This window comes from Leopardus geoffroyi, chromosome X (assembly GCF_018350155.1).
Source record: "Leopardus geoffroyi isolate Oge1 chromosome X, O.geoffroyi_Oge1_pat1.0, whole genome shotgun sequence".
NCBI classification, from domain to species: domain Eukaryota; kingdom Metazoa; phylum Chordata; class Mammalia; order Carnivora; family Felidae; genus Leopardus; species Leopardus geoffroyi.
The window spans coordinates 63,820,109-63,846,801 of record NC_059343.1 but is presented as its reverse complement, the minus strand read 5'-3'; the positions used below and the strand labels follow the sequence as shown (position 1 = coordinate 63,846,801).

The 26,693-nt window shown below is 41.2% G+C and overlaps 1 protein-coding gene across 1 annotated transcript; it reads right to left on the bottom strand.

The window, feature by feature from the left end:
* Positions 1-3,560: 3,560 nt before the first annotated feature.
* Positions 3,561-25,998, bottom strand: PGK1 (phosphoglycerate kinase 1). Its single transcript, XM_045472277.1, has 11 exons — positions 25,458-25,998; positions 19,821-19,871; positions 15,793-15,948; positions 15,539-15,683; positions 11,829-11,932; positions 10,638-10,757; positions 6,843-6,957; positions 6,413-6,592; positions 4,795-4,972; positions 4,425-4,523; positions 3,561-4,043 (listed from the first exon to the last, which is right to left on the bottom strand). Exons 1-11 carry the CDS (start codon positions 25,520-25,522, stop codon positions 4,003-4,005), a joined length of 1,254 nt encoding a protein of 417 aa, XP_045328233.1. The 5' UTR covers positions 25,523-25,998; the 3' UTR covers positions 3,561-4,002.
* Positions 25,999-26,693: the final 695 nt, after the last annotated feature.

Here is a 26,693-nt window from a genome sequence, read left to right as displayed (position 1 = left end):
TGGAGTGTTCATTCACTTGCTAGGTCAGCCAGGGGATGCATTGCTCTTTCAAATGCAGACTGCTTTATCTTGCAGATCTCCCTTCCCTATAATTGCATCCACCCAATATAGCTTCTAAAATGACTTAAGGCAGCTCTTGTCCTCCAGCTTCTAGGTGGAATTTTTTAAGAGTTACTGAAGGTAAATGTGGTGAGGACATTGTTGTCCCAAGTTCTTCCTTTTACAAGTGGGAAACAAGTGTTTTTGATCTGAGTATGAATATAGGAGTACAGCCAGTATGTGGGGAAAATAGAAAACATAATGCACACTGGTCCCAAGAAGTCCAGAGTGAAAGTACTCAAGAGTTAGGAAAGACAACACTAATCAGAACAGCACATTCAAAACAGTGTGTATAGTAGGCTACCATATATATTTTAATTTATATGTATATACATACATAGGATATGCTTTTTATATACATTAAGTAGCTCTAGAATGAATGAAACCAGTCTGACGGTAGCTGTTTCTAAAAAGGGTAACTGGTAGTTGGGGGACTGAAGTAAGAAGGTGTCTTCTCATTGTATACCCCTTTTTGACTTTTGTATCATGTGCTAGAGGGAAGTTTTGGACATAAAGAAAACAAGGAAAGTAGGAAACACAGAGTTTAAGAGACTGAATTAGTTGATGACACAAAGATCATAATCTCTATACAGGCATATACATCTATCATATGGAGGTTAAAACTGAATTTGTGAGACATGCTAAAACTTTGCAATATTTTATCAGTAATTCATAATTCTGTATTAAAACAGGAATCACATCCTTGTACTACTGTTCTAGTTTATGTGCTCACAAGTTGTTTGTTACATATTACCTTTCTCAAGTAGGTGGTGAATTTCTTCAGGACATAAATGCTATCTTATATTCCCTCCATTATGTCCTAAGCATATGGCAGGTACTCAAATATTTGGCTATTTGTGTTTCCCCATTCATTCTCTGGATTAATGAACAAATAAATGGAGAATGATCCTGGAAGCAGAGTCTAGTAGAAAGTACTTAAAAGGTACAATCCAGGTTGGTGGATGGATGAATTGACAGTTGTAGAATCTAAGTGCTAGGTTTACAGGTGTTTATACAATTCTTTTAATTCCTCTGTACATATGAAATAAAATGTTGCAATTCCTCTGTACATATGAAATAATAAAATGTTGCAGGAAGGTAATCAGTAGGGGGGGGGAAGTCTAGCCCAGTTGTAACATTAATTTGCTGGATCTATGAATAGCACCTCTGGGTTACCTCTACAAAAAAATCAGCCTAGGGGCGCCTGGGTGGCTCAGTCGGTTAAGCGGCTGACTTCGGCTCAGGTCGTGATCTCGCGGTCCCTGAGTTTGAGCCCCGCATCGGGCTCTGTGCTGACAGCTCAGAGCCTGGAGCCTGTTTCAGATTCTGTGTCTCCCTCTCTCTGATCCTCCCCCGTTCATGCTCTGTCTCTCTCTGTCTCAAAAATAAATAAACATTAAAAAAAATTTAAAAAAAAAAAAAAAAAAATCAGCCTAGAATTCCTGCTTCTCACACCAGGATATAGTGTACCATTAGAGGTATGCAGAAACATGGTGCATTTTAAAATTTACTACAACTATGGGGACAATATTAATTAAAATTCAAATGAATTTTTTAAAAATTCAAGCCTTCAAAATTGTTTTGTTTAAAAGCAACCACCAAAATTTTCTTTTGCTCTTCTCTCTAGAGTTAAATACTCCTAGGCTAGAAGCATCATTTCGTGGAGTAAGGCACAATGAAAAAGCAGCCTTTGGAGTCCAACAAACCTGAACTTGAATCCCTGCTGTTACATACTAGCTTTGTGATCCTGTCCAAGATCTTGTTTCTTAAGAAAGGTGAAATACACATCTAGTATGTAAAATGTAAAATGCCCTGCAGACTTTTGAAATCTCATGTTTACCTATGCTCACTCCCAAAACTCCATTAAAATGACAGGAAAGAAAAAGGAAGGGAAAGTTACAAGGATAATACATGAATCAGAATGTCATTAGAATCACTTCTCAGCCTTTTTGCTAAGATCAAGTGCAGAATGTCATTAGATTTTAAGCAATGACAATGAAGCAAAGCCTTGAAATCTGGGAAACTGATATGTGCACTGATTCTACATATAGCCGAACAGGCAAGTATTAGGGGTTGAATAAAGACATTTTCAGACATAAAAGGTCTCAAAAACTCTGAGTCCCAGGTACTCCTCAGGAAGCTAGTAGAGTTCTGTGTTTCACAAAAAGAGTCAAGCAAGAAAAAAGGGGGAAAAGGAATCCAGGAAAAGGGAGGCCCAACACAGGAGGTAAAAGGAATCCCCAACAGGGTTACCCCAAAGGGATTTCTTCTAGAAAAAGAAATCCCAGAGCAACAGCTATATAGCAAACCTAGAAGGCAGCCAGGGTAAACTGGAGTGGAAGCAGAGGACTCCAGGAGGAATATCGCTAATAAAAATGAACAGACTTGTCTCACATGTTTGAATACACTGGGTATGAATCAGCGATAGGTACATAGAAAAAAAGTAAACTTTTTACTTTACAAAACTTATTAACCCCAAAGAAAATAAAAAGGTACATTATATAATCATACCATATGACATAGCTCAGCTGTGAATACTATTTATAATCACAATGTAGACTACTGATGTAATCTAGGATTATAACAAAACTATACTGGGCAAATTAAGAAGGGAAGTATATGTGGAACAGAGGCTATAAGAATGCTAAATCTTCCCATGGCATGGCATTAATACATATCGTTTCATAAAAATCAAGAGATTAATAATATTAAGTATGTTACAGAAACATGGAGGTAAGTACCAGAAAAAAGCTAAGTGTTGAAAGCAGTCATCTCTGGGGGATGGAAATCACAAATGGGAGGAATGGGCTGAAGCCTATTTTGTTGTCATAAGCCTTGACGTTTTTAAATTATGGTCATGTGTAACAGATAAAAATAAAATCTAAAATAAAGCACCAGGGTGCCTGGGTGGCTCAGTCAGTTAGGTGTCTGACTCCTGATTTCAGCTCAGGTCATGATCTCACTGAGATCAAACCCCACATCAGGCTCTGCACTGGGCATGGAGCCTGCTTAAGATTCTCTCCCTCTCCCTTTGCCCCTCCCCTGCCCATTCACTGTCTTTAAAACACAAACAAAAAATAAAAATAAAAAAATAAACCACCTATCACATTATCTGCCATAAAGTAGGGATTCAATAAAATAAGTACACATTTATGGGGCACCTAGATGGCTCACTCAGTTAAGCATCCAACTTTGGCTCAGGTCATGATCTCACAGTTCATGAGTTTGAGACCCGCATCAGGCTCTCTGCTGTCAGCTCAGAGCCTGCTTCAGATCCTCTTTCCCCCTTTCACTCTTCCCTCCCAAAAATAAACATTTTTTAAAAGTACACATTTATCTAATCTCCCCTACCCTCCTCCCACCACTGCTGCCCCATCTCTTGCATTCACAATGTAGCTGATTTGATCTCTTCCCTCAAGATTCTGTTCTCAACCTAACAAGGTATGACAGGAAAAAAATAATCCCATTTCAATGGATACTTTTATTATTTATTGAATAGACCACAAACTTTGTCTCCCTACCTACCATTAGAATATCATCTTATTTCCGTTCTGAGCAGTGAAACAATGACAAAGCTAATCAGAATAAGCTACTTCAAAAAGAGAAGCTAACACAGCTCATTTTCTTTTAACAGGCAAAATATAAATATATGCAATCTAGAATGCACAATGGTTTAGTCACTAAGAAATTCAAATGGTATCTTGAAGAATGTAGGCAAATCCAGGGTGCAGTAAAGAAGAGCTGAGATGCCGTGCAACTGTTTTAAGGGTTCCTGGCGTTACATCTCTTGGCCACTAGCTGAATCTTGACATGGGGGAAGATTTTAGCTAATGCCAAGTAGAGATGCAACAAGTGCTAAGTTGACTTAGGGGCTGTGCACAGGAACCAAAAGGCAGGAAAGTACTAAACACTGCTGAGAGCATCCACCCCAGGAAGGATTTTACCTGTTTTTGAGAAAGCACACACACACAGACAGCATTACTATAGGACCATGAAGCCAGATATGCCTCCTATCTTCCCAACATGTCCCAATAACATGTCTGCTCTTCCTTAGGATAGATCTATGACCAAGAGTTGGTTAACTTTTACATTTTGGATCCCAGGTCTACTAGAGTGTAACCTCTCTGGAATAAGTCTTCCTCTCTGCCCCTCCCAACCCAAAATGGATGCTAGGGGCCTTATTTGAAGTTCCTCCATTTGTACTGTCCAGCTAATAATGAACAGTAATGACAACACTACCTACTAGCTCCACTCCATTTTACCCACTTCTCACCACATAACCCCCCACCTTCCCCCAAACAAGCCTAGGAACAGAAGAATCTCACCTTCCAGGAGCTCTAAACTGGCACCACCCCCAGTGCTCACATGGCTGACTTTATCCTCTGTGTTCCATTTGGCACAGCAAGTGGCAGTGTCTCCACCACCTGTTGAATGAAAGCCAAGTTAAAAGAAAAAAAATAAAAAGTATCGGCACCAAACTATAAGGCAATATGCTCGTAAGCCCAAAAGGTAGCCGACGAACCCCCAACTCCATCTCATTAAGATGTTCTTCCATGGATTATACACACCCATTCAGCTCTCAAGATTCAACTGGCAGCAAGAAGCTCACTAAAACTTAATCATTTCCCTTCTACTTCCTGCTGATCAGAATTCAGTCAGACCACACTGGCATTAACTTTATAGAGGATCCTGTACCTATGATGGTGATGCAGCCCCTGGAAGTGGCTTTCACCACCTCATCCATGAGGGCTTTGGTTCCTTGGGCAAAAGCTTCCCATTCAAATACGCCCACAGGGCCATTCCACACAATCTGCTTAGCCCGAGCGACTGCCTCAGCATACTTCTTGCTGCTCTCAGGACCACAATCCAAGCCCTAGGAGGCAGAATTAAAGATGAGTTACCAAGAAAAGCTACTTACAGAAGTAAATACCACCTCCACCAAGACCTGAACTCAAGGCAGAACACTAGAGTTTCTTGTAGAACCAAAAGATACCCTTCAGTCTTTAAAATGATAAACCTCGTGCCCTTTATGGAAGATCAAATGGAAGGGAAAACCTCAGGTTATTTGATTAAAAAAAAAAACATTCTTAACCACACTATTTATGACTATGAAGAACTAAATCAGTAGTTTTCAACCAGGGTCAATTCTGCCCATCCCCAGGGGCCATGTAGCAATGTATGAAGACATTTGGTTGTCACAACTTGGGAAGAAGGGGGAGATTCTACTGACATCTAGCGAGTAAAAGTCAGGGATGCTGCTCAACATCCTGCAATGTGCAGGACAGCTCCCACAACGAAAACTACCTGAGATGTCAATAGTGCCAAGGTTGAGAAATACTGATCTAGATTCAATGGTTCTCAAACTTTGGCATGCATTGGAATCACAAGGAGGGCTTGTTCCAGCAAAAATTGCTGGGCCCAACTCCCAGAATTTCTGATTCAGTAAATCGGGGGTAGGGCTCTGAAACTTGCATTTTTTTTTTTTAACAAGTTCCAAAATGTTGCTGATGCTGCTATTCTTGGAACCACACTTTGAGAAACAATGAAATAAATAATATCCACATGCTTAACAAAAGGAAAATGAGTAAGCAAACTAGTTTGTCAACATATGATTTTATACAGCTATTAAAATGATAATATGTGGAGGAGTGCCTGGGTGGCTCAGTTGGTTGGGCATCCAACTCTTGATTTTGGCTCAGCAGTTATAATCCCCGGGTTATGGGATCAAGCCCCAAGTCCAGCCATGGGCTAAGTGTGGAGCCTGCTTAAGATTCTCTTTTTCTCTCCCTCTGCCCCTCTCCCCTGTTCACACTCTCTCTAAAAAATGATATGTACAGAACACTACAATCAACTATTTAGTCTTTAATGTACACACACCTTTTTTCCTCTTTATAATCAGTATAATTCTATCTTAATGTTTTCATATAAGATTTTTATATAGGTTTCTAGGTAACAACATAATCCAGAACAGTCCAAATCATGATAGTACATAGCACCATCCCCAGCACATAGTCAAGTACTTAATAAACCTTAAATAAACGAGGAAACAAAACATGGTTTTGCCCCCACATTACTGATGAAGACAGCAGCAATCATACCATTGCTTTTTCCCCCATGGATTCTCTCTTGAGGAGGGTCTCACTGCTACACTTGGGAGCCCTCTCTGACAGAGATTTCCTGTAGAGCTTCTTTTAAAATGTTTGCTAGTTGGTTGAATGAATGAGTGAAGAAGTGAGTGATTGTATGAATGAACGAATGAATGAAATCAAAATGTTTTTGTTCACTCATATTACCAACCACCCAAGTGACTCACCATCCAGCCAGCAGGTATGCCAGAGGCCACAGTGGCTTGCCCAGTCTTGGCATTCTCATCAAACTTTTCAGCAGTGACAAAGTCAACAGGCAAAGTAATTTTCACACCATTCTTCTCAGCTTTGGACATCAGATCTTTGACGATCTTGGCTCCCTCTTCATCAAACAGAGAAGTGCCAATCTATACACAGGAGCCAAGATGAAGATCAGCCTCTACACTAAGAACATGATTACCTCACAAAGCATAGGAATAAGATACAATACAATATAAAGAAATAATTCCAGGACAAAAAAAAAAACAACTTTCAAAATAAATAAAAATGGAAGTTTTGTTAGGGCTCATGTCAGAGGCTGGTTTGCTTTTTAAATTTACATAACCTGCTATTTCTCATGGAGAGCGATTTCACATCCACTTAGCATTGGTTTCCTACCTCCATGTTGTTGAGCACCTTAAGGAAGGTAAAAGCCATTCCACCACCAATAATCATCTCATTGACTTTGTCCAGCATATTATTGATCAGCTGGATCTTGTCTGCAACTTTAGCTCTAGAAGGGAAAGCAAGAATATCACCAAAAGAACAGATGGACTAAGGAAGTGATATTAAATAGTGCCTGAGTTTTTATACCAAGGCATAGGAACAAGGAAATGTCCTCCAAGTGACAAAATTATTGGCTAACTACTCTGGAAAATAGTATGGAGGTTCCTCAAAAAGTTAAAAATAGAACTACCCTACAACCCAGCAGCAATTGCACTACTAGGTATGTACCCAAAGAATACAAAAGTACTAATTTGAAGGGATCCATTCACCCCGATGTTTATAGCAGCATTATCAACAATAGCCAAATTAAGGAAAGAGCCCAACGTCCATGGACTGATGAATGGATAAAGATGTGGTATATACATACAATGGAATATTACTCAGCCATAAAAAAAAATGAAATCTTGCCATTTGTAATGATGTGGATGGAACTAGAAAGTATCATGCTAAGCAAAATAAGTAAGTCAGAGAAAGACAAATACCATACGGTTTCACTCGTGTGGAATTTAAGAAACAAAACAGATGAATATAGGGGAAGAAAAAAGAGAGGCAAACCAAAAAACAGACTCTTAACTACAGAGAAGAAACTGAGGGTTGCTGGAGGGGGGAGGTATGTGGGGAGAATGGGTTATATGGGTGATGGGTATTAAGGAGGGCACTTGTGATGAGCTCTAGGTGTTCTATATAAGTGATGAATCACTAAATTCTACACTTGAAACTAATATTACAGTGTATGTTAACTAACTGGAATTTAAATAAAAACTTGGAAGACGAGAAAGAGTATTGGCTAACTTTGCCCTATGTTTCTTCAACCCAAAAGGCCAATCTATTTCTAAGAAAACTTCTACAACATAAAGGACTTAGAATACCTACTATTGGGGCCCCTGGGTAGCTCAGTCGGTTGAGCATCTGACAGTTGAGTTTGGCTCAGTTCATGATCTCAGTCTTGGGATCGAGCCCCACATCAGGCTTTATGCTGGGCCTGGGTATGAACCCTGCTTAAGCTTCTCTATCCCTCTGCCCCTCCCCCATTCACACTCTGGCAGAACGAAAAGAGAAAAGAAAAGAAAAGAAAAGAAAAAAAGAAAAGAAAAGAAAAGAAAAGAAAAGAAAAGAAAAGAAAAAAGAAAAAGACCTACTGTCTAAAGAAACCATGAGACCCAAACAGGTCTAGTTTGCCTTCTCCCCACAAAAACCAGAAGTGAAGACAGCTAATTATACTTCAGCAAGACTGCTAACTGTGGGATCCCTGAGCCCACTCAAAACTGTCCCAACCCTACAGAAGGGATCAGATCATATACCAAACAACTATATACCAAGCAAAAACAGGTATCCACACTCTTAGATCTATGTTCAGTTGCTGGGACATGTGGTTTATGGCATTTATGATTCCACTGGACCACTTAACTCAACACATCTACCAAGCACCTTCTCTGTGCCAAACAGTGTTCTAGGTCTTTGAGAAATAACAGTGGGCAAAAACCAAAGACCTCTACACCTTCAGAGCTTCTAGTATAAGTAAATAAGACAATAAATACAGACATACCTTTCAGCTCCCTGAGAGAGAAAAAAAACCTAAACATAAACACTCCTATATATATAAATTCCATTGAAACAAACAAGAGATCCCCTTGGGCCTGTTTCCCTCTTCATTCAATAAACAAGATGATGTCTACCTTGTGAAAGGCCCTATGCTACGATTTGTGAGAGGGAGGTTCAAAACAACAGTGACATGGGGTACTGAATGGCAAGAGACTGTTTATCTCCCTTGTAAAGATTGGTCACCACCAAGGGTTAAACATGGATTAACTACTATCCCCACACACAGAGCAAGAGCACAAGAGAGAGAAAATAAATAAGAGGGAGAAAAGGAAAGAGACTCAATCTCTTCTGAAGAATGTGGGATGGATAATGCTACAGCTCAAGTGCCCAGCTTCTTCAACAAATCAATGGAATGAAAACAATAAGGAAAAGGATACTACTACAGAATAAAATATGCCTAACAACCAAACTCAAGGCATGGACTTCATCTGGATCCTTATTCAACCAAACCAACTCTAAAAAGATAATTTTTGAGATGACAAAGAACTTCTGAATACAAACTTGATATTAGATGACAGTAAGAAAACTGTTAAATTGTATTAAGTATAACATGGTGGTTACTGAAAAAGAAATCTCCTGATCAGTTATGAGATACATACTGAGCTATTAAGTGAAATTATATGTCTAAGATTTGCTTGAAAATGCTGTACTCCTGACAAAAATGTCAGTAATTGTTGAAGCAAGGTATTAGGTACCTGGGGTCTGATTATACTGTTCTCTCAACTTCTGTACATGTTTGGTGCTTCCACAATGTTTTTTAAATAAAATGTAAAATTTCCCCCAAACCGCGAATGGTCTAAGACTACACTGGAAGAAAGGTGGCAAAAAAAAGACCCTCTACATCAACTTTCCCCAAAACAGCGATTTCAGGGTCAGCCTAAAACCTAATCATAACAACTAGGTGGCACTCATTCCCATATTACAGGACTACAGAAGGATGAAGAAAAGCAGCTCAAATCCTAATCTCTAGAGCAGCAAAGATAAGAGTGTGACCTTTATAACTCAGTGCACAAGAGGGGCAATACTTCTAGGACACAGATGACAACCTATACCCACCTGAATTATTTTTAGGACCCTGAAACTGGGCTCATGAAGCCTGAAGAGCAACTATGCTACCTGAAATTGACACCGAACTCCAGAGTCAGCTTTCATAGGAAAATGCTGAGTGTGTTCAATCCCATGGAAAAAAGAAAACATGCTCACAGAAGGGTCAGTGGCATCCAGCCATAACAAGGGTGCTACCTAGATAGCCATGCCAAGTGACAGGAAGTTATCTTATCCAAGCAGTACACTAGGTCCCTGTGCCCACTCTATCACCTAAAATCTATCTTCCTAGCCTCTTAACCTTTGCAATTCTGAAATTTCTACTTCTAACTAAGCCATTAGAATATCATTATCTATGTGGTACCTTTCCCCATAGGGGAAAATATGAAAAGGTATATAATTAGGGGAAATGAGTTCCAAAGGATAAATTAAATACATATGAGGAGATTTTCATGGTTATTCTTGCCATACTATATGTATGTGAAAGGCTCAAAGGCTTCAAAAATAGTAAGATGAGCAACTATGGTAAATTTTTCCCATTCTTCCCTCCAAAACCACTTGCTCTCCTTCTGGGCCCTGTTTTGTCCCAGGAGGCTGACCTGCATGGACTGCATCAAGGGGCTCTCTGGCTTCCAGTTGGATTGCAGCCAACTGGAAGTGGGAGAGGAAACATCAGAAGACTGAAGGGAGATGAGAGTATTTATTTCCCTGGCTATCCCAATGTCCCCTGACCAAGGCTACAGTTTCCATCAGAGGGCCCTCTCTACACAACTACCCTCTCTGGATTCTGATAACCACTTCTTCTCTTTGTCCCTTCAGGCCTAGGGACTGTGATGGCTGTTTCTAGCCCCAGATTACTATACTGTCCTTTTGGGGTTTCCCTGAACCCTACCTATACCGTGGTAGATAGATAGTCCCTTTATTAAATTCTCCTCAGTTACCCACTTTGATTGTGCTTTCTGACAAAAAACTACCCAAGTCATGGCCTACTATCAGGCAAATATACTATTTAAAACATGATCTCAGAAAGGTTCTTGATACCCGCCCAGAATGGCCAGGAAGGGTCGCTCTGGGCTCTCCAAGGCCTTGGCAAAGTAGTTCAGCTCCTTCTTCATCAAGAAACCTCCAGCCTTCTGTGGCAGATTGACTCCCACCATGGAGCTAGAAAAGAACAGAGATATTTAAATTTTGGTTAATCCCTTACCAATTCTCCCAATTCTAGAGGCCATCTCCTTATCGTTGAAATACATTCACAGTTTTCAACCTTAAACTGCAATAAAAACACATAAGGTTTTTGATTAATATAGCAGCGCCAAAGGGAGTAAGTAAAAAGCAATGACCTTAAGTAGAATTTAAGATACCCAATTAATAGTCTTCAAGTCAAGGGTTTAACCATAATAAGCAAATCAGCCAATTGGTGACAACAGGAGAAAATTCTTCAATTGCTTCCTAATAACAGCAGAAGACCCTGATCTTATAGGGGCACTTGGGTGGCTCAGTCGGTTAAGCGTTCAACTTCGGCTCAGCTCATGATCTCATAGTTCATGTGTTCAAGCCAGGCTCTGCGTTGACAGCTCAGAGCCTGGAGCCTGCTTCGGATTCTGTATCTCCCTCTCTCTCTCTCGGCCCCTCCCCCACTTGTGCTCACCCTCTCAAAAATAAATAAATAAACAACTTTAAAAGACTGTGATCTTACAATTTTAACACAGGGAGGACTCCACCTGAAATATCCTAAGAGCAACCTCTTCCTAAAGCTTGACAAAAAGCTCCATAATTCTCAACATGTTTCACTTTTATTTCCTCAATAAAATAAGAACCAAGGATATTCAACAAGGACCACAGTCTAGGGGCACCTGTGTAGCTCAGTCAGTTGGGTATCTGAATTCGGCTCAGGTCACGATCTCACAGTTTGTGAGTTCAAGCCCAGCTTCGGGCTCTGTACTGCTAGTTCAGAGCCCAGAGCCTGTTTCAGATTCTGTGTCTCCGTCTCTCTCTGCCCGTCCCCTACTTGTGCTGTCTCTCTTTTTCTCTCTCTCAAAATTAAATAAACATTTAAAAATTTTTAAAAAAAGAACCACACTCTAATTGGAAGCTCCAATTAGAGGCTGAAAGGATCATGTTCTATATAACACATCACTCACAGAAATCTCCAAAAACAACCCAGAACTTGGGCTATTCCAGTAAAGAGAAGATTACTGTTGCCAGTTCAACATCAAACAAGACTCTTAGTACCTGTGGGCTCGGTGAGCAGTGCCAAAAGCATCATTGACATAGACATCTCCTAGCTTGGAAAGTGAAGCTCGGAAGGCTTCTATTTTGGCTGGCTCAGCTTTAACCTGCAACAACAAAAATACGAAAACAAACAGAAAATGTTGATTGCTCCTAAGACAACTATAAAAGCATTTCATACCAAGAGTCCTTTTGAACATCTCTAAAGACCCAGAGTTGGTGGGACAGCAATTTTCACAACAAGCAATAGGATGTATTTCTTTTTCCAAATACTCCAGGTCTTTTGGTCACTTCTACATTCTGCTCTCCATCATCTTGCCTCAAATTGAAAACTTAAGATTCCTGAACCATGGCTTAACTTCTAGTCACACAAAGCTAATCACATCCCACTGACCTCTCCCCAACTCCTAGGACAAGATTCTGATTATCTTTCCCTTTCCTTAGCTTGACTCATATCCTCATTTTAACATATCCTTGTAAAAGTCAGGATTATACTTGACTCAGGCTTCTAGATACCACGGCCTTTTTGCAAAGGGAGAGGCCCTCACACATATTCTTCATGAGCCTGGGACAGAGAAGGCAGGTGGACACATGGCAACAGAAAAGGACCTCAGAAATATTTTATATATATTAAAAGGCTGTATTTTATAGAATCTTCCCTAGAAGTTAGGCATCTAAGAAAACAAGAAATACACTTCTACCAAAAAGAGAAGCAATATTAGAAGTAAAACATGGCTTTGAAATGTCACCTCGGCACCATGGGTGGCTCAGTTGTTAAGCATCTGACTTCAGCTCAGGTCACGATCTCATGATTTGTGAGTTCGAGCCCTGTATCAGGTGAGCCCTGCTTCTCTCACTTTCTCTCTCTCTCTCCCTTCCTCCCTTCCTCTCCCTCTCTGCCCATCGCTCACTTACACCCTCTCTCTCTCTCAAAAAAAGTCTCACTTTTGAGAGAGACATTTTTAAGAGAAAGGGGAATCCAGGGATCCCCTCACCCAAAAAAAGGGACATAAAGCAGGATGGAAGGATGGACAAAGATCTCCAGAAAGAGACCAAGAAAAATGCACGGGGGGACATGGCACTGAAGAATATACAGCACAGATGTTTATTTTAGTCACTGCCAATCCCACTCCCCTGTGTTTCAAAGTGAAGGAGGCTACACAAAGAACAGGGGCTTTCCTCTAATGACCCAAAGAATGCAGGGGCCCTAAATGCTAAAATTAAAGACTGCAGAACCCACATAATCTTTCTAGAATGGAATATCACCTGCCCTTGGTGACTGGAAGATTATTCGTGTAGTAATGAAAACACTGCCCAAATGGCAGGACACCTTGGGTTCTAGGCCCAACTCTAACACTAATTCACTGTGAAAACCTTTGGCAAGTTGATCTCTGTCCCCGACATCTTCTCATCAATTAAAGACATGATAACCCCTTTAAGAACTGTTTAAGGAAAAAGGGGGCAAATTGAAGCTCTTCATGAAAAAAGGCACTATAGAAATTAACAATATTCAGAACCCATTTCTCATTTTTGATCTGCCAATAAATAAAATGTTCCTAAAAGACCAATGTGGGTACATTGGAAGAAGGAAAACTCTTATGTCCCTGCTTTGTTGTTGTTTTTATCTATTTTCAACTTACTACTGGGTCTTGAAATTTTGAGCATCAAAGCCACTGGACACTTGACACTAATGTGTGTTTAAATGCAAAGTTAATTAACTAAAAATGTCATAGGCTAGCACAGTTAGTTCATCACTCCCTGAATAACAGGTTTTCCCTCTATTTGCTACCACCTCTAAGTCCCAGAGTCTGTGCAAGTGATTCTCACTCTAAAAGGGCACCAAATTTGAGGTCAGCATTTGATTCCTACTACTGTACCAAGACCATGCCAAAGGCAGGATAAGGCCTGAGTTGCTAAGAAAAGAAACTGCTTGAAAGCTGGTACTCCGATGACCTTAAGAAACACCAGAGGGGTGTCTGGGTGGCTCAGTCAGTTGAGCGTCCAACTTTGGCTCAGGTCATGATCTCACATGCATGGGTTCCAGCCCTGCATCAGATTCTGTGCAAACAGCTCAAAGCCTGGAGCCTGCTTTGGATTCTGTGTCTCCCTCTCTGTCCCTCCCCTGCTCGCACTCTGTCTCTCTCAAAAAATTAAAATAAAATGTTAAAAAAAATTTAAAAAGAAACACCAGAAGTACAACAGGAGATTGAGATACTAGCCTCAAAGAATCTTGTTCCCCAAGACACTAAACACCTTAAGAGTGGAAAGTTCTAAAGGATGACTTCAGCTTCTCTTCTACCAATAGGCAAATTCTAAATCATCTTCAAAGAGCCAGCTTATCATTTAATATTTGAATTATGGTTGTCAGGTCATAGTAATCTATCTTGTGGATTATCCACAGTTGCTCTTTTTTTGTTTGTTTTGGGTGGTTTTTAACTATGGTCGTTTTTGCACAACACCAGAGTTGAGTAGCTCCAAGAGGATCATATACAGTCATGACTGTACAGCTTACAAAGCCTTATCATCTGGCCCTTTATAGAAAAAGTTTGCTGATCTAAAGGACTACGCTAGATATAAAGCCCAGCAACAGCACCACTGCCTCTAACTTTAGTAAAATGAATGCCTTTCTGAGACTTAAATTTCTTTATGAAATGATGATAATACCTGTACTTACTTATCTTAAAGAGAATTTAAAAAAATGGTTTACACTGCATAAAAAAAAAATGCCTTAAATCCAAGGCACTGTCATCATGAACATCATTTACTCAATTACAACAAATTTTCCCAAATAGTCCCTTTCCGCTTGACTTAGGAAAGTACTTTTTCTGCTCACATAATTTTTTTATAAGAAAATCCCAATTATATCACATTTAATTTATGGTTTTAAGAGTACCAAGCTCAACCATTAAGTTAATTCCCCTTCTAAATAAGAATATTCATTGTCCTTCCATAACACATTAGGGCCTATTGCTTAAAAAAAACTGTCCCAGGGGCGCCTGGGTGGCGCAGTCGGTTAAGCGTCCGACTTCAGCCAGGTCACTATCTCGCGGTCCGTGAGTTCGAGCCCCGCGTCAGGCTCTGGGCTGATGGCTCAGAGCCTGGAGCCTGTTTCCGATTCTGTGTCTCCCTCTCTCTCTGCCCCGCCCCCCCCCCCCCGTTCATGCTCTGTCTCTCTCTGTCCCAAAAATAAATAAAAGTTGAAAAAAAAAAATTAAAAAAAAAAAAAAAAAAACTGTCCTAGTCTTAAAAGAATCTAATACTGGCTCTGTTGGAGGAACACCTGGTAGAGCATGGACACCCACCCCCTCAACTGCGTGTGAATGTCTGCTCTCAGCACTTGGGAATCATAGCCCAAGTAGGATTATCACATAATGTCAGATTTTTCATGTCATCATAGGCCAAGTGGGTACCAAAGGAACAATTGCAAAAGCATGTCCACTGAATACTCATACCCAAGTATAGCCGATATTCTATTCCTTGACGTAGGTGGTGGTTACACAGGCGTGTGTACTCTGTGGTAATTCATCAAGCTATGCATTTATGTGTGTGTATATTATGTGTATATATATATATACATATACATATATAGGTGTGTGTTAAACTTCAATAAAAAGGTGTGTAAGGAAAAAATAAACATGAACTACCTCTATTCTTCAGTCTTCTACAGACTCAGCCCTCCTCACCCCCAGTAATGTCAAAGTCCCAGGTCCTACCTTATTCCCAGAAGCATCTTTTCCCTTCCCTTCTTCTTCCACATGAAAGCGAAGGTTCTCCAACAGGATGACAGACCCAGCAGCTGGGTCAGCACAAGCTTTCTCCACTTCTGGGCCCACACAGTCCTTTAAGAATAAAACATCCCTGGGGAGAGCACAAGATGGAGACACTTGAGCAGTCTGAAAGAAAGAGTAACAACATGCTTCACAACATCTCCTGTCAGAGTCCACCAGCTCCAGACCCTGGCACTTACTTGCCAAGCAGAGATTTGAGTTCTACCGCAACTGGCTCCAAAGAGTACTTGTCAGGCATGGGGACACCATCAGGCCGGCCCAGATGGCTCATAAGAACAACTGACTTGGCTCCATTGTCCAAGCAGAATTTGATGCTTGGGATGGCAGCCTTGATTCTGTAACCAAAAAGAGACAGGCAGTAGAGCAAGGTTACTCCTAGGAATTAGTGGGAACTATTTTATTTATGGTCTCATAAAATATAAAGCCCTTTTTCTTCTCTTAAATTCCTTCAAATCTGTTGGCAACTCAGTGATGGTCCTCATGTTCATGTTCAGGGAAAGAAATCAATTATGATGTTAACCTTCCACCTAGGATTGTTCCATCTGATCCTGTTTTGCCCCTTAGGCAGAAAAGATTTAATATAGCAGGCTTGAGGCTGCTATCTTTAGAAAGACTTGCTTGCAAAGTTGGCCCCTGGCCAGTGTCTGAGAACCTGACTTTCAAAGTGGTCCCTTGGTTCTCTGACATGGGCTGTTCACTGCTCCTAGAGTGTAGAAACTAGGTGATTTATGCTGAACACCTGCTTTCCTCTAAGAGTCTGGAAAATTGTTGGTTGTTAGGCAGTGGGCACTCATATGACCAGCTCCCAATAAAAATCTTGGGGGCTGAGTCTCTAATGGGCTTTTCTGGGCAGAAACAACACATACAACTACTGCATTTTCCACTGCTGGAGGGAAAGAGCACTGGAAGCCCCTGCATGGATTTCTCCAGATTTTATCTGTCTTTTCCCCTTGCTGATCTTGTCATGCATCCTTTCACTATAATAATAAACCTTAGCAATGAGAACTATATGCTAAGCTTGTGAGTCCTTTTAGTGAATCACCAAATATGTGGGTGGTCTTAGGGACCCCTGAAACATCCCTCTTATGTGACTGAGAAGAAATCTAAAATTCCCAAATCTTGGGGCACCTGGGTGGCTCAGTCGGTTAAGTGTCTGACTTTGGCTCAGGTCATGATCTTGCAGTTCAGGAGTTCAAGCTTCGCATCAGACTCTGTGATGACAGCTGGGAGCCTGGAGCCTGCTTTGGATTCTGTGCTGTGTCTCCCTCTCTCTCTGCCCCTCCACTGCTCACGCTCTCTCTCTCTCTCAAAAATAAATAAACATTTTTTTTTAATTAAAAAAAACAAAAAAAAAATAAAATTCCCAAATCTTAGCACCATTAAAAGAAATTTGAGGAAAATTTAAAAATATGTAGTAACTTCTTGAGGGCACCTGTTGGGATGAGCACTGGGTGTTGTACAGAAACCAATTTGACAATAAATTTCATATTAAAAAATAAATAAATAAATAAATAAATAAATAAATAAATAACAATAAAAATAAAAATAAAAATATGTAGTAACTTCTTTGCACTCATTACAGATCCTAAGGCACTTTTTTTGTAGGAAAAAATACATTACATAGAACATAGTTTAAATAATGTATCACATTATCTATAGTTTAACCAAAAAGTTATTAAACTCCCTTTAAACATGTCAAATTTTTTTTAAAGATTTAATACAAGCTTTACATTTTTGCCAGTCTTTCAGAAATTAAAATTGATAATGAATAAAATCATTCATTTATTCAACAAATATTTATTGAATTCTTCTTATACCAGTTACCTTTCCAGATTCTGAGAATACAACAGTGAATAAAAACAGTCTCTGCTCGGGGCGCCTGGGTGGCGCAGTCGGTTAAGTGTCCGACTTCAGCCAGGTCACGATCTCGCGGTCCGTGAGTTCGAGCCCCACGTCAGGCTCTGGGCTGATGGCTCAGAGCCTGGAGCCTGTTTCCGGTTCTGGTCTCCCTCCCTCTCTGCCCCTCCCCCGTTCATGCTCTGTCTCTCTCTGTCCCAAAAATAAATAAACGTTGAAAAAACAAAAATTTTTTAAAAAGTCTCTGCTCTCACTGAAGTGAAATTCTAATGGAGAGACAATAAATATATGTATACGTATAAAGTATAGATGTATATACATGTATATACATAATATATATATGTATATATTATATATATATGTGTGTATATATATAAATATGTGTATGTGTGTGCATGTGTGTGTATCAGGTGGTAATAAGAGCTGCGTAAAAAATAAAGGTAGGGAGACAATGATTGTGGAATAGTGGTGGAGGGGATTTTAGATAGGGTGGCCAGGGAAAGTCTCTGATAAGGTGACATTGCAGCAGAGAATGGAATAAAAAGCCAAGTTATGCTTCTAAAATATATTATGCTATTTGACATATATAAAAACTCACTAATACCAAATAAAGAAGAAACCTTCATTAGGCACAAAGTTTGCCCAAAAAAACAAATTAATCTTCAAGGCTATCCCTTATTGGTAAGTTCTATTATTTCTTTTTTTTTTTTTTTTTTTTTTTTTTTTTTTTTTTTTCAACGTTTATTTATTTTGGGGACAGAGAGAGACAGAGCATGAACGGGGGAGGGGCAGAGAGAGAGGGAGACACAGAATCCGAAACAGGCTCCAGGCTCTGAGCCATCAGCCCAGAGCCTGACGCGGGGCTCGAACTCACGGACCGCAAGATCGTGACCTGGCTGAAGTCGGACGCTTAACCGACTGCGCCACCCAGGCGCCCCAAGTTCTATTATTTCTAATGCTTCAGTTTGTGAACTCAACGCATTTTCTGAAAATGAAAAAATGTACTCAGACATGTTTATCTGCCTTTTATTCATAAAATACCTTGATAAGCTTGTTTCCTATCTTTTCTGTGTGCTGCAGAAAATGAAAATCAAGAAAGGTCAGAGCTGCCTTGTATAAAACAAAGACATTCCACTATGGCGCAGCAGGGATGTACTTGGTAGAACGCCAGACTCTACTCTGGGGCCAATATCTGAAAATGTTCTGGGTCTAGACCTGTACTGTCTAATAGGTAGCCATTAGCCTCATGTGCCTCTTAAATACTAGAGATGCGACTAGTCCAGATTGAGATAGTGCTATTAAAATACATGTTGCATCTTGGAGACTTACTACCAAAAATGTTCACTGTCCCTTTAATTTTTTATTGATTACATATTGAGATCATTATTTTGGACTTACTGGATTAAATAAAATACGTTATTTAAAATTAAGTTCACCTGTTTCTTTTTACATTTTTAATGGGGCAATTGGAAAACTTTATATCTGGCTCAGATTTCTATTAGACAACACTGCTCTAGATCATTGGAAAACACCTTTCCAGCTCAAACCCTTCATTTAAAATTAAAAGTTACTTTAAAAAAAGGGGGGGATGCCTGGGTGGCTCAGTTGGTCAAACGTCCAACTCTTGATTTCTGCTCAGGTCATGATCTCACAGTTCGTGGGATGAAGCCCAGTGTTGGGCTCTGTGCTGTCAGCATGGAGCCTGCTTAGGATTCTCTCTCTCTCTCTCTCTCTCTCTCTCTCTCCCCCTCCCTCCCTCCCTCCCTCCCTCTCTCTCCCTCTCTCTCTCTCTGCCTCTCCTGCATTCACAAGGTCTCACTCTCCCTCAAAATAAATAAAAACATTAAGAGCAATACTATCATATAAAATTTCTGCTCCTGATTTTGGAGCCAGGATATTTAGAACAGCCTAAACTAACTGAAAATATTACTTCGGAAGTCTTTTCCTTTACATCAAAATTCTCAAAAACTGATTGTATCTGGGCCATGTGGAAAAATACACGTAAGCTTAAATATTACTAGTATTAAAACATCATCTTGCACAGTTCTTTATTTTCCAAGGGAAGCCAAGTAACCTTCGACTTTTGTTATTTTTTAAAAATGCACAACCCCAAATCCTTCAAATTTTCAAAACATGGGGAGATTAAAAAAATCACTTTCTTAAGATGACTTATCCCAATTTTTACATTTTTATAATAAAACAGACCAGAGAGTGGGTTTGTGGAAAGCCAAGAATATATGGCTTAAGTTACCATAGTTCTACAATAAGAAAAGAAAACCATTTCATCTTACTTAGCCATGGACACACACACACATCTTAAACCAAGCTCAAGGTTTAGCAGAGACCTTACCTCTGGTTGTTTGTTATCTGGTTGTTCTTCATTGGAACATTGAAGTCCACTCTAAAAAAGAAACAAAATTTCAGGTTTAGAGCCATGATCCATTCGATTTGTTGTTCCCTCAAAGATTAGGAGAGGCACTTTTAGTGAACCAGTTAAATAAGGTGGGAGTTCAAAATCCACCTTCAAAATAATGTACCATTAGAAGTCAAGACAGTGGTTAGCCATGGAGAGGAGGGTGGGAGTAGGGCCTGTGATAAGACACCAGAGGGTGCTTCTGGGGTTACAGTGTATTTCTTGACCAGGGTGATTAAACAAATGTGTTCGTTTTGTGATAAGCCTTTCAGCTTATGATTTGTGTCCTTTTAGGTATATATCTCATACTCTAAAAAAGGAATTTTTAAAAATAAAAATCAAACCTAACTGAAATCACAGGAACTAGCCCTGAAGTCCTGGGAAGCTAAAACCAGTTCCATCTAAAAAGATTTTTATGTGGACCTAGCATGATAGTAGCTAATAATAAATGGCAGCTGGATAGGTAAGGGGTAATTAAGGAATACATCTTGATTCTGATTCCTTTGGTATTATTTCTGGGTCCTAGTGAAGGTAACTAACATCACTAAAAAGAAAAAAGTAACTGGAAAAATAAAACACATCAATTGAGTATCATTCTTTTTGGAGAAAGCCTGGGGCCTTGTGACCAGAAAAAACTCAGTGTTGAAGACCGAGTTCACAGGATTCTTCAAGCAAAACACACAATAAAAATAAGATACCTTCTTTCAAAAAACCTGATAGGAGAGGGTGGAACATGTGACCCTGCCTACCTGACAAATAGGCAATTGGAAGAGAAGTGATCAAGATGGCACAAGCAAATAATTTCTCTCCTTTGTCACCCAACAGATTACTGCTTTACCATTCATTTTTTAAGAACCAATAATTCCTCCCCTCTTCTTCTGAACTCCTTGGAACGTCAGCCTAATTCAATCTGACTGAAAACAACTACATGGGATAGCTGACTGTAGGGTCTAAGTGTTGCCTGCAAAATCTTCCTTAAATTTCTTTCTCATCTACAGAAGAGGAATGATAGTATCTACCTCTTGGTTATTGTGAGAATTACATGAGTTAGTGATCTGTAAAGGGCTTAGAAGAGTACCTGGTACATGGTAAGTGCTATACAAATGGCAGCTATTATTATGTATGTTAATGTTTCTCCAACCATTACAAAAACAGCTAGCAGGTCACACACTGCAGGGAAGGTATGACCTAGTGGAGAAGACCGCTGCCAGGCTTGAGGCCTGGCAGACAATTACAAAATCCTAGACCTATTAAGAAGACCACCAATTTCCTATATCCCCTAGGACAGTACTCCAATCTACATCATTGAAGAGCAGCCTTTCCAAAGGTGGGTTGAAGGAATAATTCTATGTTCAAACATTTTAATTAAAAGTCTTCAAAAATAAAAGCAGTATGCCTCTGCTCAGAAATACACTCTACTCAGTTTCGGACTACTTGATTATGATTCCAAGCATCTTCTCTAAATATCCTGAACAAGGCCCCTGCCAGCCTTAAAGTACATTCCAAAGAAGACAGAGTATCCCATTGCCTGTGTCATTTTCCTTCTTACAGGCTCCCAGAAAGGCCTGTGGTCAAAAGCACTAATGGCAACAGGCTGAGCCCTAAGCCAACCTTTGCAGTGCTCCCTATTCCCTCCCTTACAGGGAGGAAATTCTTTGGGCAGAAAAACTCAAGAATCTGTGTCATCTATCCAAGCTGCCATGGCATACCTTACTGATGAGAACTGGACTTCTCCCTTCTCATTGCCTGTGGATTACCTCCTTTCATCATCTCCTAGAATCTCAACAACAGCTCTGCTTTTAGCTTCTTTCTGAGGACTCCACCACAGAAATTACTCTTGCCTACACATTCCACTTCTTCTATGTAAAATCGGCAGCCCTTCCATTTCCACTTCCCTGAAACACTCCTGAACTTAGCCTCAGGCGTGAACTCAGATATCACTACGCAGCTATCAGAATGGCTGAAATAAAAAACAGTAACACCAAATGCTGGTGAGGATGCAGAAAAACTTATCACTCATACACTGCTGATGGGAATGTACAATAGTGTGCTTGCTTTGGAAACCTTCCTGGGAACTCCTCAAAAGGTTAGGCACATGACCCAGTGATTCCACTCCTAGGTGTTTACCCAAGAGAAATGACAGCCTATGTCCACACCAAGCAAGACTTGTGCATGAATATTCAATGTTCACAGCAGCTTTATTTGTAATAGGCCCAAACTGAAAAAAAGCCAGATGTCCTTCAAGGGGTGAATGGCTAAACAAACTGTGCAACATCCATACCATAAAATACTACTCAGCAATATAAAGAATGAACTACTGATACATGCAACAACTTGGATAAATAGAGGGTATTAAGCTGAGTGAAAAAAAAGCCAATACCAAAAGGTTATATACTGTGTGATTCCACTTATGTAACATTTTTGAAATGATAAAATTTTAGGGACAGGGAACAGATCAGTAGTTACCAGGTGTTGGAATGGAGGGAGTGGGGGGAAGGTGCACGACTCTGAAGGGGTAGAATGAGGGAGGGCTTGGTGGTGATCAAACAAAACAGTTTTGTAATTTGACTGTGGTAGGAGTTACACACAACCTTTGTGTGATAGCACAGCAAAGAACTATACACTTTATTCCAACGTCAACCTCCTACTTTTGATATTGTACCAGAATTTTGTAAGATGTATCCACTGGGGGAAATTGGGTGAACAAAGACTTCTCTGTACTATTTTTGCAACCTTCTGTGAATCTGTAAGTATTTAAAAATAAAATGTCAAAAATACTGATTTAGAGTAAGATATCAAGTCTCTAACACCTGCAATTTCAGGGCTCCAGGCCCATTAAAAGCTCTCAAGAGTACCATGCCCACTCTTGCTTCACTGGAAATACCCTCTGACTGGAAAATTGGAGTATTATGAGCATCTTAAAGACTTTTTCTCTGCTCAGTTTTTCCTCTCCATTTCTTTTTCCACTACATCAAAGCTGTTGCTTAACAAGTTACAACAGGTTCAAGAAACACAGGTTTAAAACAAAACAGGGGTGGAGGGAGCAGGTAAAAGGGAAGTGCTTCACAAGTCAGCAAAGGAGTAAGACTGGCAATCTTTGATAGGAAGAAAGGAAGTGACATTGCAAAAATAAGCAGGAAGTTTACTCAAAAGGCTATAGAGTCAACTGGAGACCAAAAAAATGGAGGTGGAACCTGATAATTACCCAGTCAGGTTTCTGGCTATCTGAAGTTCCCCAACAAATCAGTCAGTTTCCCTGGGCAATTCAAAGCAGGAGCCAGAAGACTCAGCAAACATCAGAGTTTTCTTTTGCAGGACAAAGAGAGGAGGCAAGGGAAGCCACACTCAGGAGGCCCCATTTCTGAATCACTGCCAGCAACCACCACATAAACGCACTGAAACAAGAAGAAATTTGAGCTGACAAGGCATAGCTGGCCTAGGCTCTTCCAAAAAGTAGTCCTACAAAATGTGACTCCATTCAAAAGAGATACATTAATAGGGAACAAAGTAACTTCTTGTCCTCAGGCCAAATAATTAGAATTTATCCAGAGTACAGGGGGAAGAATATGGATTGCAACCTTCACAGACAGTCTTTAACCTGTCCTTGTTTACAATGGTGAGTATTCAGAGGATGTGGCTGGCAGCCAAAGAGACCCAAATTCTAGTCCTAGCTCTGCCACCAATTTGCTAGTTCAGTGACCTTGGACAGGTAATTTTCCATCAGCAAAACAGGACTAGCAAATAATTTCAAGGCTCAGGGTTAATCTGTGTTAAGTGAAACTTTGAGTCCTTGAACAGCAAGTTATTTCATGTTGGGTCTGGAGGGAGAAAAGATAAGCACCTCCTAAAGTCTCACTCTCCAACAGCCCAGTTAATTCCTCAAACCAGTTTCCCTGAGGAGAGAAAATAAAGCCTAAGACTGCAATTGCAGGAAGGTGACCAGCAAGCGTGACGCCCCACCCCTTGTCTTCCAGCTGGTGTATGTTATCTCGAAAGGTCAGCCTTGAGCCCAGTGAAGATGAGAGGCAATAATTAAAACCTAAGATCCGGTTGCATGCCAACATCCACTTGGCCAATTTTTATAGAATCTATCCCCTTTCCTTAAGATCATCAGAAGGGTAGAAAGGGCCCATTTTTATTACCAGGATGGCTTTGATTCCTACTTTGTCCAGAGTGCTAATGCCTAGATCATTTGGGAAAATGTGGATGCCAGGTGTTTTTCGTGGCCCTAAGATATTGAGTTTTTCTATTTCCACAACAAGACAGAGAAGGCCACTTGCAAACTAATAGTGGCCACAATGAAATTAGAGAAAAAGGGAGAGCTGCATCAACTTTTACGGTGCCCAGAGTTCTGAAATTCATAGTGCCCTCCTATATTTAAGCCTAGGGTAAAGGGAGATTCCCTACTGCCTAATGTGTCTGTTAATATCCAAAAGATGCCCTCACTTGAACCAGCCCAAATTGGGAAAGGGGCTGGATCACACCATTCACATGCCTGTCCATCAATCAACCACTTCCCAAAAAGGACAAGACTGCACAATGCTATCAATGCAAGCCCTGTGACTCCCAAAATGCACCATCCTTGGATCCTATCAAGGTATATCAACAGTCAAGTCCAGCAGTTACATTCCTAACTGTCCTCCTGCACTTTGCTCCTGGCATGCAAATATACCGTAGGTTACAAAAAGGATAAACGCAAAAGTTCCATGCACCATACAATTTGGGCATACAAGGGAGAAGCCATGTTGGTTAAGTGACCAGGGTTCCACATGTGCAGAGTAAAAGACCCCTAAGTGCCTGGGTAGCCATCGTCACTTCTAATATCCTGTTTCTCTAGCCACCTGTGAGGTGAGGTTGGAAAAAAAGAATGAGCAACCACACCCTGCTCTACCATCACCCAGCATGTGTCACAATTCTGATGTAAATCCCATGCATGGCCTGTAGTCCAACGGTGGCATGTAGAGACGCCTGTTACATAAGCTCTGTAGGGCCTCCTTCTGTGCACCCCACCCCACTCCACCCTCCCCCCTCCCATCCCCAATGCTTTAGGGGGTGGTACTCCTGAACATCTAAATAACCTCTTCAGGGAAATTTTTCCTTTTGTGCAGTGATCTTTGGATTGTGGGCCTTTTCTTATTTATCTGGGATGGTCTAGGGCGGTGGGGGAAGGGAAACTAACCAAATGACCTTTCAAGGTCCCCTTCTTGGGGCCTAGGGATTTGCAGGCTAAGCATTACGTCTCACCTCGCCGGCTGGGGGCTGGAGGCTATGGAACCTCATCTCAGGAATAGGAAGGAGGGCAAAATGGGTCCCGGAATTGAGCCCTTCCTCGGCGGAGCCACCTCCAAAGGGCAAAAACGGCTCCCTTTCTCGGGTGGGGCAAGAGATTAGAAACCGTAAAAGTGGAGCAAAGCCTCAGCCACAATGGTGGGCAGCCTCACTCTGCAGGGCTAGAACCCACGGGGCCGAGCCAAGGACTAAAGCAACTTTGGGCAGGCAAGGAAGCAAGTTGGCTGTGGCCAGAGACACGGCAGCAGAGCCCTTGAGGGAGCATGAGCAGATGTGCAGAATTACCTCATGATGACCCGCTTCGCCTTCACGTTCAGCTTGTCCAGAGTCAGCTTATTAGAAAGCGACATCTTGGCAATTCAACGGCAGCAAGGCTGAAGGCTTAAACAGCGGAGAAGAAAGCGGCCGACGTACGTTCTAGTAGCGTGCGGAATGCAGAGAGCGGCTCAGGCCACACCGCCCCGCCTACCAGCCCTCCCTTTCCCCTCCCGCGCGCTGCGCATAGCAGCCACTATTGGCCGAGGCTAGAAGGCGCCGACGCCCTGCCATTGCTCTGAGGCGCTGTCCGTCTGCGAGGACACTGGTGGGACGTGCGGTTTTAATTTGTCACGTCCAGCACGCAGCAGGCCGCTGGAGACCTTTGTGATTTGAGGGCGGGAGCAGGAGGCGGTGCCGCGCGGTCGGCAGCGGGAGGAAAGGGTAGTGTGAGGTGCTCCAGGCGGACTTGGCGAAAGTAACAGGCTCAAGGCCTCCGCCCGGGCCCTGCAGCTGCCCCACCCGGAGCAACTGCAGCGCCCAGCAAACCCCAGACAGCCCGGGGAAAAGCGCCGCCCCCACCCCACGGAATTCTTGGCAGCCCTACCAGGATAGATGCAAAGGGCACTTCCTTTTGGAAAACTAATCTGGTTTCCTGGCTGCCTAAAACGGAATTCTAAGTAAGGCTGCTGATTGACCTTAATAATTGAGACCTCTCAGAATTCGGGAATGGCCTAGGTCCCCCGAGCTTCCCCTTTTTTATAATTAAAAATGCAAGGTCTTTGTTCCGGTTTTGACACAATTAATGCTAATGGCAAATAGATAGCATTTTTCATATATTAACTAATAATGGTCACAAAACGCGGAAGTAGGTATCGCCTTCCTCATTTTACAGATGAAGTAAATGATGCAGAAGGAGGTTTAGTAACTTTCCTAGGGTTTCAGATCTTGCAAGTAGTGGATTCAAACCTAGGCAGTCCAGACGTAGAGTCCATATATCTGAATAGGGAGAGGGTTAACATTAGGCAGAGAGAGATGAAGGACCTTCAGGGAGGTAGGAAGCAGCACAAGTGGGAGGCTGAAGAAGCAGCAGCAGAGAATGGTTTAAAAAAAAAAAGGGTAAGATGAATGTATTCGGGACCTGCCTGGGCTAAGTGCTATGCGTGGAGTCTGACAAACTTCATGATAAGGTCCCGATTAAAAAGGCAGGGGCAAAAATCCTCAGCGGCTACCCAATTGTGACCCCTCTCACCCTGGAGAGCTTTA

Coding starts and splice junctions, on each gene's coding strand:
- PGK1 (XM_045472277.1), bottom strand. CDS start 25,522: ATGTCGCTTTCTAATAAGCTGACTCTGGACAAGCTGAACGTGAAGGCG. Junction 15,949..19,820: donor CAGATAACAAACAACCAGAG/GTAAGGTCTCTG, acceptor TTTTGGTTACAG/AATCAAGGCTGCCATCCCAA. Junction 4,973..6,412: donor GCATACCTGCTGGCTGGATG/GTGAGTCACTTG, acceptor TCTGCCTCCTAG/GGCTTGGATTGTGGTCCTGA.